The sequence below is a fragment of the Amphiprion ocellaris genome, chromosome 19 (assembly GCF_022539595.1).
Source record: "Amphiprion ocellaris isolate individual 3 ecotype Okinawa chromosome 19, ASM2253959v1, whole genome shotgun sequence".
Taxonomy (NCBI): Eukaryota; Metazoa; Chordata; class Actinopteri; family Pomacentridae; genus Amphiprion; species Amphiprion ocellaris.
Window position 1 is genome coordinate 3,425,625 of NC_072784.1, and position 14,404 is coordinate 3,440,028.

General features: G+C 40.2%; 1 protein-coding gene across 3 annotated transcripts in view; it reads left to right on the top strand.

Annotated features, from left to right (window-relative positions):
* Positions 1–404: 404 nt before the first annotated feature.
* brsk1b (BR serine/threonine kinase 1b) overlaps positions 405–14,404 on the top strand; it is a 46,137-nt gene continuing 32,137 nt past the window's right edge. For 2 of the 3 annotated variants that reach the window (XM_055005238.1, XM_055005239.1), the window contains exons 1-8: positions 405–1,916; positions 2,311–2,405; positions 7,528–7,613; positions 7,814–7,954; positions 8,705–8,821; positions 9,387–9,420; positions 9,504–9,572; positions 10,935–11,081. In XM_055005238.1, coding sequence (XP_054861213.1) covers positions 1,829–1,916; positions 2,311–2,405; positions 7,528–7,613; positions 7,814–7,954; positions 8,705–8,821; positions 9,387–9,420; positions 9,504–9,572; positions 10,935–11,081 — 777 coding nt within the window. In that variant the 5' untranslated portion in view covers positions 405–1,828. The remainder of the gene's footprint in view (positions 1,917–2,310; positions 2,406–7,527; positions 7,614–7,813; positions 7,955–8,704; positions 8,822–9,386; positions 9,421–9,503; positions 9,573–10,934; positions 11,082–14,404) is intronic. The other variant, XM_055005240.1, reaches the window with a different exon arrangement.

Here is a 14,404-nt window from a genome sequence, read left to right on the forward strand (position 1 = left end):
TAAAGAACATGTGGCCTTTTTACCAAAATAAAAGCCTCTTAACTCTTTAATGCTAGTCCCTCTGTAAATGTAAAATATGTTTCTTTAAGGTGGAAAAAGTTCTTCTTTTATTAATAACACCATTTATAAATCTGTGCTCTTGCATCTACAGTGCATATCCCTGCCATCCTCCAGCCTCTTCCATCTGATCTTCATCTCCTTTCATTCTGACTGGACCATGTGGCGCTCAGCATTCTTGGTATCCTCATTTTTTTCTTCTTCTCCTGTTGTTGCAACCAATCAGATCCAGTAATGTGGAACTTTGCTGTAGTAAAAAGGGTGAGGGAGAGGTGTAGCAGGATGGGGAGGGGTGGGGCGGGAACAGCGGAACCCGGATGCTGATGCTGACCGATGAGGAGAAGGAAACTCGACAGAAGGAGGAGGAGGAGGAGGAGTGTGAGAGGTGGGGAAGAGAGAGAGAAAGAAACGGGGGATATTACGGGCAGCAGGAGGACATCCCGGCACCGATGAACACTCCCGAGGAACTTCTGACAGCCTGACAGATTATTTACCCCCAGATTTTTCCATCTTTCTTGTCGGTTTTTTGTGCGCGCCGGCTGCAGGGGAGGAGATGCGGTGATATCATGCGCACAGCCGGCCGGGGAGAGAGAAAGGGAGACCGAGAGAGAGACGGGGAGGAGGAGGAGGAGGAGGAGAGGCGGCTGCCACCAGGCCAGCTGAGGATGCTTGTTGTTTCTAGAAATCATCGCCGGGTCGAGCGCCGCTGATCCATCCCGCTCCGTGCGTACCGAGCTGCGGCTGTCCCGAACCAGGGGCGCGTTTCTGCTGTCTGGCCCGGTCTGCCCCGAGGCTGTTTGATGCTCTCTCTCCCCCCTCCACCTCCACCTCCTCTCTTCCTCTATTTCCTGATGCAGGGCCGGGGAGGGGGTGAGCCAAAGTGTGCACCGGATATTGGAAAACCCATTCTTCTTGCTGATGCTGTTGTGATAATAGATGATTATCTGGACAACGCCGCATCTGCACAGGGAGGAACATCCTGACCGAACCAGGCCTGATTTGACAAGAAGAAGAAGAAAAAAAAGAAGGGGAATGTATGAGCTCTGGAGGATTATGAAAACATTTTTGGAACGGGGGTCCCTGATATCGATCTGAGAATGGATTCAATCAGGACTTAGGATATTTGAGACTGTGCTCTTACAGAAATCAATGTGTGGCAAATGTAGCCTTCCTGTCCGGGTCTGAATGAGATCTTTCTTCGCTGCTCCGCTTCTTTTGGGGGCCAGCTGCATAAGCTACACAGGATCAATCAGCTTTAAACTACTCTTATTTATAGCAGGGGTTGATGCTGTGGACATCTCCCAGAACTGGCACCGGTGAAACCTCACACATCCCCTCTTCTCTATCGTTTTTCCTTTTCTACCTTCCCTGTGAATGATGCTGCTTTCTGTGCTGTGGTAAAGAGGAAATAAGTGGAGAAGACTTTTTGAATTGTAGGCCTTACAGAGTTGAAACTGGGCCGGTTCTCACTCCCAGCAGCACGGAACCCGAGCGCATGACAAACAAGTGCATGGGAGTAGCCTGCAGGGCCCGGCTTTAGATCACGACCAGTCCTCCTCCTCTCCTCTCCTCTCCTCTCCTCTCCTCTCCTCTCCTCTCCTCTCCTCTCCGCTCCTCTCCTCTCCTCTCCTCTCCTCTCCTCTCCTCTCCTCTCCTCTCCTTTAAGCCTTATAGCCGCCTGTGATGTGCGTTTACGCATTACGCACGGACCGGGACCGAGCACTATCTTGATCTGCCTTGCACCAGGAATAGAATTTCACCTTTGGGAAGGATGAGCAGCAAGGAGCTCACCGTGGGCCAGTCCAGCCAGTACGTGGGCCCCTACCGGCTGGAGAAGACCCTCGGGAAGGGACAGACAGGTAGGGACCCCTCTTTTACAATCTTTTCCCATGTGGATTCCAGGGTATTACATCCCAGTGTAATGTAAAATCACTTCAACATTTCTATAACGTTCACAGCTTAAGGTTTCATCCTCGTTCATTCTCTAAGTCTTCTTATCTTCCATGGTTTTACACCCTTACAGTCGTCTTAAAGGGTCTCCAAAGGATTTTTCGTGTATATTTGGAGAGGCAGCAGACATCACAGCAGCCTTTTAAATTCAAATTCCTATCAGTCTTTTTTGGAGCTGAGTTTGTGACACTGTCAGTAAAGCTTTTTTTGAATTATTTATGGCATCACTTCCTTCCTGTTTTCACGCTGCATCATGATTGGTGATATTCAAACACTTTCTCCCTCCCTCCGTGTGCCTCTCAGGACTGGTGAAGTTGGGTGTCCACTGTATAACGGGGCAGAAGGTGGCCATAAAGATCGTGAACAGGGAGAAACTGTCTGAATCCGTTCTAATGAAGGTACAGTATTGATCTCACCTACTTATCCGGCCTTCTTTCTTTTCTATCTACATGCTGCACCTGCTGTGCCTGTAGTCACTGAGGCTTTTATTATGGCGGCTGCAGAAATAGCAACAGAAAAGAAGTCTTTATTTTTGTCAAGAAAAGCCCGTCGGTGTGTTGCAACTTGGAGCCGCTGAGTGTGTGGGCACTGCTTCTGTATGGCGAACAATAGGGATGATTTCATTCTGCTAATTAAGTCCTCTGATGAAAGCTTCTGCAGCTGAAACACACTGGACTGAGATGAAATTTAAATAGCTTTTTTTATTTCTTCTCATGTTGGCGTTTCTAATGTGGCTGATTGCTCGGAGCTTCGTGCAGTCTGTCTTTTTTAAATCCAGCATGTTGCACAAAAGACGCTGCAAGGGCAACATCGTGGTATGATGTGTTTTAGTCTAGCTGTACATCAGCACTGACTTTACAACCTCACAAAACCTGAGGCACAAAGAGAATCAGAGACTTGTACTGATCACTTTTAACCCTCGTGTCGTCCTGCAGGTCAAAATTGACCCGGTTTAAAGTTTGAAAATGTGAAAAATATATATATTTTCACAGTGAAACTTCTGATGTCCACATTTTCAACATTTTTGGGAAATCTTTGAACATTTTTTGGTGGAAAAAAAGAAATGTTAAAAATGTTTCTTAAGAACATTCAGCAAAAAAATCAACCAAAATCCAGCAAATTTCGCTGGATTTTGGTTGATTTTTATGTGAATGCTCTTAAAGAAAATATTAGAAGTTTTATTGATATATATGAAAATTTGCAAAACCTTCAGGAAGAAAATTCAAGTAATTCCTTAAAAGTTTTATTTTTAAAAAAAAAATAAATTTGGCAAGAAAATTCTTGTAAATATTTTTAAAAAATTAGTAAAAATCTTCAAAAAAAATCCTAAAAAATATCTAAAGTGATTCCATATATATCAGTAAAACTTCTAATATTTTCTTTAAGAACATTCACATAAAAATCAACCAAAATCCAGCGAAATTCTCTGGATTTTGGGGGATTTTTTTGGGAATGTTCTTAAGAAACATTTTTAATATTTCTTTTTTTCCACCAAAAAATGTTCATAGATTTCCCAAAAATGTTGAAAATGTGGACATCAGAAGTTTCACTGTGAAAATACATATTTTTTCCACATTTTCAAACTTTAAACTGGGTCAATTTTGACCCGCAGGACGACACGAGGGTTAAGCCTGCTATATAAATAAAATTATTATTACTACTACAGGGTCATGCTTCTGGTATTATTGACCAACCACATATTTGCGTGTGTTTGACAACATTAAAAGAATTTAGCTCTTTCTTTCTCTTGCCAAATGTGTATAAATCCAGATTTTCCCTGCACGTGGCGCTGACCCTTAATGCCCTTAATCTCATGTCTGTACAGTATTGCTCGTTTGTGCTGCTTTGGAAAGTTGCCCATTGCCTACTCTGCATGCTGAGCGTCAGTAACTGCATTGCCGGGCTGCTATCCGTTAGCTTTAGCTCATTCCATTGCACTTTACTGCAAGGGACTGAAGTAGCTTTTTTATGTTCATACTTGTAATGTGGCCTCAGATGCTTGGTTTCCTGCAACGTGATACGGAAGCAATACTTATAAAGTTTTGTGACAAAATTTCCGTGCAGATTTTGCCCACTTTTCTTGCTTACAGCAGATCATCAAGGAAATCTCTTAATGATTCTCAGCTTGTTTCTGTGCTTTTATTGAGGTCAGTGTTGCTGGAAAAAGAATACAATTCTGAAAAAAACTGAAATTTTGCTGCTAAAATCCAGAAAACGGCTAACAAAAGTAGATTTTTCTGCCATTTTCTCTTTGAACTGAAGGTTTCTGAAGCTTTAAATTAACCTCAAACCTGTGTACATAGAAAACAGGAGCGTGCACGTGACGTGAGCTCAGAGCAGAAACCCATCTATCTGAATCCAGTGGTCAGGATGTACAACAATGAGACAGTTTATCTGCTGATCAGATTTTACATCATTCACCTGGTTATATTGATTTTTGTACAAAAAAGTACAAAATTTCAGGTTTTTATCTTTAAGTTTCTAAGATAATTCTGCTTGAAAAGCCTCAAATTTCAATGTGAGAAAAAAACCTGCTGAAAATGGGTCAGTAATATGTAAATAGCATTAAATGTATGTGATTTGTCACCACAAAAGGCTCATTCTAAACTTTTTGGGCTGTTTCACGTGATGCTTAAGGGATGAATCCATCTTTAAATGTCAGTGGCAATGACGTGAATTTACCATGTGATTATCACTCCCCCAATGTGGAGAGAAAATCGATACTGTGCCTCATTCTCTGCCATGTGCAAGACCGTTTAATAGGTCATGCTATGGACAACAGCTGGTGCTGAATTGAGAAATGAAGTGATTCATTTTAAAAGATGGGCTTGGATATTTTCAAATCCATTGGTATACAAAACACGAGTTTAGGTTAAGAGAATTGTTGGTTTTTGTGATCATTTTTCTCTTGTCCATACTGGCTATGAAGTGCAAAAATCTTCAATTCTCAATTGCAGAAAAATGTATAAAGAAAAGTTAAACCAAAGCTAAAATGAGCCAGTACAAAGTCTGAATTTAATCAACATACTTTAACTTTGGAAAAGACCCACCTGATGTGTTTTACTTTGACAGTTTAGGCCTTTTTTTTGCACTAAACAAAGACTGGATTTTGTACCTCATTTGGTGTAGAAAATGAATTCCTCGTGGCCAGTAAGGTGAGGAGAAATGCTTACTGGGGACAATTACTCTTTCAGTATGGGAATTAGGGACAAGCAATTTGGGGAAAATTGCAAAGTTAAGCTTTAATTATCCCTGAGTAATAGATTTAAGGGGAAAAAGCATCAGTACCACATAGAGGATAGGATAAATCTGTAAAACCACTGTCACAACAGTTTAAACCACCTGAATCATGTAGTACACTGACCAACAGGCAGCATAAACAACTGCTGAAAGTTTATCTGCTTGAATTAAAATGAAATTAAATTAGTCTCACACTTTGTGTATTTTAAATTGCAGCCTTTGCAGATTGGTAATTGCTTTCAAATTGCACTTTTAATTTGAAATGTATGAATTGTTCAGCCCTAATGGGAATGTGAGTGTAGTTTTTTTAGTTGAACAATAGTATTTAGTTCAAATACTGTAACATGTCTAACTTAAAATAGTTCAGCATAAAATAGAACTGGTTTTACAACAGTTGCTCTCAACATTCGCTGGTCTTTAGCACAGATTTATTAGCGACAGGAATCTAATAGAGGTCTTATAGAGCAAAATGAGCTGTAAATATTGATAGAATTTTACCTTTTAAAGTTTATATTACAGCACAGCACAGTTAACCGTCATTTATTGTGCCTTATAAGAAATGAATTTTTCACTCTTTTTTTTATTCCGTTTTTGGCCTCTGCTGAAGCTTGTCTGTCTCTTTAGCCGCTAGCTGCTCCACTGTTCATTCTTTGCTATTTGGTGCTGAACAGAGGGTTTTATTTTGATTTTTCAGCTTATTTTTTATGTGTCCGATGTTCGTTGTTGGACAGGTATTGCACGGTAGGTTTATTAGAACAATTTCAGTGAAAACAAATGCCTTCCTCTGCTGGAATCCTGGTTGATAAGAGCGCTATTAACTGACGTTTTTAACTAGGCAAAAGCTACTAGCTAAAAGATGCTAAAAGATGCTAGCTTTAAAGTTTGCGATAATTCTCGGTTTGCTGGGTAGCTACAACTTACACCTTTCACATTATCCATAATTATTTAGTTCTTTATTTGTATGAAAATTATTAAACAGTGCATCTTAATGTTTGTGTAGATTTAAGTAAGTTAGAACCTAAATGCTCTAAGCTAACATATTAGCAACTAGCTAAGTAGAGCTAGCTTACTTTGGTCATGACCTGCTTACAAGAAACTGAATGAAGTTGTTAATAATTTTGTGTCCTTTCGTTTAGTTTTTTGTTTATCATTTATACATTTAAAACACACTTTATCATAGTAAATAATTACATACAGCAGCGTTGTTGGGATGTTGAATATGGGGCTTTGCAAAGTTAAGAAATATCTGGATTTTAACCTGATAATTGCAGCATTTTCAAGTTATTTTAGAGCAAAATTAATATAAAATGTGAAACGTTGCTGTAGGCAAAGTAAGGTCAGTTTACTTCCTCACTATGCTCAGCCAGTATTTCACTTTAATATCACTGTGAGTGCAGGTCAGCTAGAACAGTGTTTCTCAAACTGTTGGAATTAGTCTTATTTATATGATTTACAGCTCTAATCTTATGTCAAGGTGTGCCTTGTGATAAAACTGCTGAGTTGCACCAGGTTTATCTATCTTCTGGGTTAAGATTGGGATAAACTATAGGTTATTAATACTCATTTTCATGTTTAATAAGAAATTTACTTCACAGTGATTTGGATGAGCAACCCTTTAAATAGTGCAGGAGAAGAGCTACAGGAGTTAATTCATAAAGTCCTAAAACACAATATATTCTAATATATAATAATAAGAACAAAACTGCTGTCTGTGTTGCTGATTTAAAAAGAAAAACCTGAAAACTTATGTATACCTAATGAGAATTATTCAGCAGGAGATGTTTCTCCATCTCCTCTAGCCTCGCCTGCACCTCTTTCCCTTCATATTTTTTCCTTTTGATAAAGTCTCTGGTGTCCACAGTCTATAAAACCTTGCCTCAGTAAATCAGCCAGGCAGCTACTACTGGATACCGACAGTATCAAGCCCTGCATCCAGTCTGCTGTGTCCCACAAACTCATAGAAAATGTGTCGGTGCCGAGTAGAAGGAAGTCGGTCTGCTGCTTGAACGACAGTGGCGCCGCCGATTATTTGCTCGTCATGCTTTCTCTCTGTTTACTACTGTTGCTAATTGTTTCTGCCGTGCTATTAATGAACCGACTGAAAAAACATTTCATACCGTCTCCGTCTGCTCTGCATTTTACCTCCGTATTACATCATATTTACCTTTCTCTTCCGTCTGACATTTCCATCTCCATCATTTTTAACCTGTGCTTTTCTCTCTCTCTCTCTCTCTCTCTCTTAACCTTTCTCCACATCCCCTCTTCTCTCCATCTGTGCAGGTGGAGAGAGAAATAGCTATTCTTAAACTAATAGAACACCCTCATGTTCTGAAGCTGCATGATGTCTATGAGAATAACAAATACCTGTGAGTATCTCTGCATCTTTCTCCTTTCTGCTGACTTAAAATTGAAAGAAACGCTTCCCTCACTGCAGCAACAACCTTGAATTAGAAAGGGGGAAATGTTCTGTTAAACAAAATTGAGGTAAAGAAGAAGATGTAGAGGGCTGTAAGTGTGTGTTTGACTTGTGTTAATTGTTTTTTTGATTTCTCTGTCTGTCTCTCAGGTACCTGGTGTTGGAGCATGTGTCTGGCGGGGAGTTATTCGACTACCTGGTGAAGAAGGGCAGGCTAATGCCCAAGGAGGCCAGGAAATTCTTCAGACAAATCATCTCTGCACTCGACTTCTGCCATAACCACTCCATATGGTCTGTGAGAAACCTTCTCATGCATCTTCTTTTATATGCTGATAAGTGGCTCCTGTACTGAATAGGTTATTATAAATTACACAATTAGGCCTGAGATTGTTTTAAATACTTTATATGCAAGTAGACAGTTTAGTCCAGTGGCTTTGAACCAATGATAAATGTGAGATAATTAAGGGGAGTGAGGATTTTACCAGTTTTGCCTTTAATATTTTTATGGAACCCTTATATATATGTATAAAATACAATATAATACAAATACAAAAGGATAATACAAATATAAAAAAATAACAAAGAATAAAATAAAACTAAAAAAAATATAAAAAATAATATATATAAACCCAAATATAGAAGAAAATTGGCAAAAAAATATATAAAACATACAGAAAAAAGGTTTTACAGATTTGCATCAGACCATTTGAGAAGTTAAGTGGGGAAATGTATGAACTAAAAATCTGTCTGTAAAGTGATTAGTAAATGTATATCAGGAGTTAAAACTGTAGATCTTTTTTACCTATGAAATTTAAAGACAGAAATGTTAAAACTTCACATTAGAGCTAAATCCTACACACACACACACACACACACACACACACACACACACACACACGTGTCTGCTGTATGTTCAAGATCACAACCCTTAAACACAAACTTTGGTATACATTCTTACCTATCATGCAGAAATCAATCAAGCTGCTTTCTGTTTATGCTCTGGAAAAAGACTTTATTAAACATGTGTGCTTTTGTGTTCAGTCACAGAGACCTGAAGCCAGAAAATCTTCTCCTGGATGAGAAGAATAACATCAGGATAGCAGACTTTGGCATGGCCTCGCTACAAGTCGGGGACAGTCTGCTGGAAACTAGCTGTGGGTGAGTACAGTATGACTTTCTTTAGGGTTGAATTATCCTGTTTCACTTCATTGTAGGGCTCTTCCTGTGTATGTATGGGTTCTCTCCGAGTTCTCCAGCTTCCTCCCACAGTCTAAAAACATGCTGAGGTTAATTGATGATTCTAAACTGGATGGATGCTTCAATGTAAATCAAGATAATAGTGCATGTATGCATTGTATTAGCATTTCAGTGACTTTAAGATTTAAACATTGAATAAATCTGCTGATCTAAGTGTGCAGAACATCAGGAGAATCCACACTGATGCTCTCTTGTTCTTTTTACATAACCGGCGCCAGCTTTTATTAAAAGCTCAAACCTTTTTAAACCATCTGCCCATCAGGAGGAATATGGATTTAACAGATAAAATTAGGAAGGGATTGTAGCTTTCACCTGGATTCACATGTTCAGTCTATTTCACGGATTAACCAGCAGGTGTTTTCAGACTTCGAACACTCAGGCTACACTGTTTTTAACATAAATCAGCACTCTGTGTAAGTTCTCATGTAGCTACATGATGTAATGACCTCCTTCTTCTTTCCTACAGATCTCCACATTATGCTTGCCCAGAGGTCATACGAGTGAGTGGGTTCACCCTCAGTTCATGTTTATGTATGTGTCTGCACTCTTGCATGTCTAACATCACTCTGTCTTCCTGTTCCAGGGGGAGAAGTATGACGGTCGCAGGGCAGACGTTTGGAGTTGTGGAGTCATCCTCTTTGCTCTTCTTGTGGTAAGAAGATCCTCTCAGCTTCAGGCCTTTTTCTTTCTCTTTCTTTTCGTGTCTTCTTGTTTTGTCTTTGTCAGTTTGTGGAGCAATGATCACACTGAGCATTTAGCCAGACTGTCAGCCTCCATCTATTAGATATACAGGCTTTCTACTGTAGAGGGGTTCACCCTGGACAGATCGTCAGTCCATCACAACCACGCACCCTCACATTCACACCTACGACCCATTGAGAATCACCAATTAACCTCAGCATGCATTTTTTTTCGACTGTGAGAGGAAGGCAGAACTTTTGGCCACATGTGGTGCAATAGACCCTAAACACTAATGAATGTGGATGTCATTATTTTTTGCATCTAGTAGGTCAGAACTCATAATATTGGGAAAATTAAAATGCCGATTTTGGCGGTGGATCACAGTTAATTACGAGGTGCATCGTGACAAATTGATGCCAACGATAAACGTGATTTTTAAATATGATATTATGCACGTATGAGAATATCATAAATGACTCAGTGACAGTCGCTCTCAGATTAACACTCCAATATAGGAACAACAAACTGCACAGTTATGGTTACAGACTCTGCACACATAAGGCGCTTTTCCACTCACACCTATTCGGCTCAACTCTACTCGGTTTAGGCTGTTTCCCATTACAGTTGAGTACTTCAGCTTCTCCCGACACTGCTTCATTGTCCTGCGGCCATCTGCTTGGAGACCTCCTGATAAACTTTCTCGTTGCGAGTCGCACCGTCCAGCTCTCTCTGTATTCTTTGGTCCACCACCAAAGACAGAAAAGTCTTCATTCGCCCACGGTACAGGTCTGGTGTGTCGTCCCTCCCTGTCCAGTCAGTGGCCTGCACTCTGCAGACGGCACAGTATCGACTCAAATAGGTACTAAAATAGTAGCTGGTACCAGGTACTACGTCCTAATGGAAAACCTCACAATCCGAGTAGAGTCGAGCTGAGTAGGTCCAAGTGGAAAAGCACCAATATTCTGAGTTTAATTCATCTGACAAAAAAAAGAGACAAAACGCACAGTAAACTAAGTTAAAGATGAATTTGACTGGAGTTTCATTTTTTATTTTTTGAAGATATTGCAATGATATTATCAAAGACACGTAACTCAAAACCACAATTTGTGCCAGTGTGGTCCTCTGACGTTCTGCAAACTCCCTTTAGATATCTCAATTTGGACAAAAGATGTAGAACAAGAAAACTAGAATGATATCTATATAAAAAAACACTACAGGGGCACTTTTAACTGTAATTCACACACAAAACAACCGACCACAGACCGGTGCATAATCCTGCTTTCAGATATCTTTATTCTTTTATCTCTCTCCTTCTCTCTCCATCTTTTCCCAGGGTGCCTTGCCCTTTGACCACGACAACTTGCGGCAGCTGCTGGAGAAAGTGAAGAGCGGAGTTTTTCACATGCCACACTTTATACCTCCTGACTGCCAAGCTTTGCTCAAAGGAATGATAGAAGTCAACCCTGACAAGAGACTCACGGTAATGAGGGAAAGATCACGGGAGTTTATAGAGGGAGAGGAGTCAGGAACAGGAGCTGATTTACCTAAAGGGTCTGCTTTTAGTTTGCAGTTAATATTTATATCCGGTTTATACGTATATAACTACAGCAAAGTCTGAAATTAGAAATGTTGAAGGTGCTGAAACATCATTTTGGAAACCTCACGGGTTCTCTCTTGATGTGTGTTTTTGCTTCATCATCAAGCGGATGAGAAACACATTTCATCAAGCGCAGTGGTGTCGGTACATTGTTGTGCACTGATGAGAGAACATTGGCAGACATCTATTAAAATCAATATCCAGCTGAGTCACCGGTAGGAGAGGATAGGAGGTGTGCCGTAACAAGACGGGAAGATTAGACGTGACTAAGCAAAGTCAACAAGGATGCTCTGTTTATATATCTGCTGCCTGTTTGGAGAGGGTATATTTATTTTGATCTCACAGAGGACTCAAAAGCACAGTCAGCATATCCACTTCTACAAACAGAACATTTCCTCAGCTCCTCGCCTTAACTGTCCGGTCATAGTTTAGCACTAGATTTGTCCACATCAAGAAAAGAACAAAAAGTCCCTCTCTGGTCTTTGATTAAACCCCTAAAAATCTCATCTCTGTGCATCAAAGTTACATATTTAGATCCCTTCCTGCCTTGAAATGGCATAGATGAAACTCTACACCTTTAGAATGTGTGGCTACATGAAGTCAACATCTCTTTTTTTAAATTATTTTTTGGCTTTTTACCTTTATTATACAGGACTGTAGAGAGAGAGAGACAGGAAATGTGGGTAGAAGAGTGGAGGAATGACATGCAGTAAATGGCCATGAGTTGGATTTGAACCCATGACTGCTGCGTTGGAGACTATAGCCCCTGTTTATGGGCACCCAGCATCTCTTTCTTTACTGCTGCTTGCAGCAGCTTGAGCACACCGGCTCACCTATGACTCCGCTCAAACACTGTAAAACTACGCCACACAAATAGTAGTGGTGGAGTAATTCAGCCTTACATGATGGGACACGGAACCAATTCTTTTTTGGCCTTTTTGCATCTTTGTTTGACAGTTATAGTGAGAGGAAGACAGGAAAGTGGGGAGAAGAAGGGGGGAATGACCTGCAGCAGTGGGCGGGAATCGAACCCGTGACCACTGCATAGGGACTATAGCCCCAGTATAATAATGATTGACAGGTTGACAGGATTGGTTTCCTAATTATGTTGCAGTGTGTTTGAAAGGTGGAAATACTCAGCCATGGCATTGACTGCTTATTTCATTTATGGTGTGTCTTTCAGCGCATAGAAAGCACCATATGGACATGTTTATAAAGTAAAAAAATATATATTTTAAGCTTAAACTTTAAGCAAACAAAAGGCACTTGATCAAACCACCTCAACAGGGCCGGTCCATAGCTAGACTCTTCTTCTGTGGTTCCCCGGTGGTGGAACGAGTTACAAAACTCTATTTGATCTGCAGTCTTTCTCAAAAATCTCATTACGTCCACATTACCTGTAGACACCACAGTCCTGTTATGACTCTTGAACTTGTTTTATGGCTCTCATCCAGGTTGTTTTCTCCTGACTAGATCCTTGCTACTACTCTCAGATGTACGCCGCTTTGGATAAAAGCGTCTGCTATATGAAACCGTAGAATTGCAGAATTGTAATGTGCCCTGCAATCATAATCACATCCAGCTGACTGCCGCTCTACCTACAGCAGTTACATGAGTGTTACCTCTAAGACACGCCATGTTTTAGTTTGTGGTTTGACAGCTTCCTTCAGAAACAGGCCTGATCACTTCTCCCACTGTGTGCTGCTTCCCCACTGTGTTCTCATTGTGTTGAAGTCTGACACCTTTTAGAAGAGTTTCCCCACAGCGCTGCCCCTCTGCAGCTCAGGATCTGGGTGTTAGTAGCCCTGCCCTGCTCATCGCTGTATTTCAGGATGTTTCTACTCAGCAATCCCATCCAGTGTTACCCGGTGACAGCTTCTTGTGCTTCAAACACATCAGTTAGTCCTCATTCTATGAGGCGTTTCTCTTGTAACCTTAAACATGCAACTTGAAATATAAGCAAACAATATCGTGCTTGTTTCCATTAAGTTTGTATTTAAGACCATTTAATGAGTCGTTATGAAACATTAGAGCGTTGTTTCACTGAACTCGTGGAGTTAATGTGAGCTGTATTATCTAACTAGCTGCCGATGATAAAATCTGTCAGTGGCATTTATCATTCCAATCCGTCACAACCTTAAAACGAGAGGCCTATTTTTATCTGCCTCTACTTAAAATCTCTGTTTTCAGAAATTACCCAGCATTTTGATGATAAATTCGCCTCCGTTTTCTCTGTAGGCTGCGTCTGAATGGAAAGCTTGACAGGTGTAGCAACGGTAACTAAGGAGAGCAGGGCTTATCAGTTTCTACAGCACATGAACCGTGAACTAGACCTTCTAAATGGGTGGAAAGGAAGGAAAGAAAAGATGCAGCTCCAGGCTTCGCTTCAAGATGAAACAATAATGAAACCTGACACAAGACCTTACAGCGGGAGGACGAAGGAGAAGAAAATGAGGAGGTTAGAAAGAAGAGGTGATGGTGAAAGGTAGGAGCAGAGTCAGCCTGACAGCACTTTGTATTTCTGTCCTCAAGCCAAGTTAGTTAGAAAAAGCTCACAGAAACCGAGACTTGGGGAGGGAGGAAGCGACAAATTTGCATGTGTGTACACCAGGGGTGTCAAACATGCGGCCCATGGGCCAAAACCGGTCCTCCAGAGGGTCTAATCCAGCCCTCAAAGTGCAAACATTCCAGAGAAGACATTAACTGCAGATTATAAATTTGTAAAACTATAAATTTAGAATAATTTCTAGACCATGACAAGTTGTTTTGATCATAAAGTAAAATACGAGATTGATCATTGTTCTTTTGTCATTTTGCGTCTCATTTTTGTAATATTTTGTCTTGTTTCTGTTGTTTTTGTCTGACTTTTGTCTCATGTTTTTGTCGTTTTGTGTTTCCTTTTTGTCTTGCCTGTGTTTTTTGTCTATTTTTTGTTCCTTTTTTGTTTTGTCTCATTTGTGTTCAATTTTTTGTCACTTTGTACCTTTTTTGTAAATTTTTTTGCCTCTTATTTTGTTTTGTTTCATGTCATTTGTCTTATTTTTTTTGTGTCTCATTTTTGTCAGATTTTGTCTGTTTGTCTTTTTTTGTCTGACTTTTGTCGTTTGTCTCATGTTTTTGTCTTTTTGTGTTTCTTTTTTGTCTCACTTGTGTTTTTTGTCTATTGTTTGTCCTTTTGTTCCTTCCTTGTTTTTATATTTGTCTCA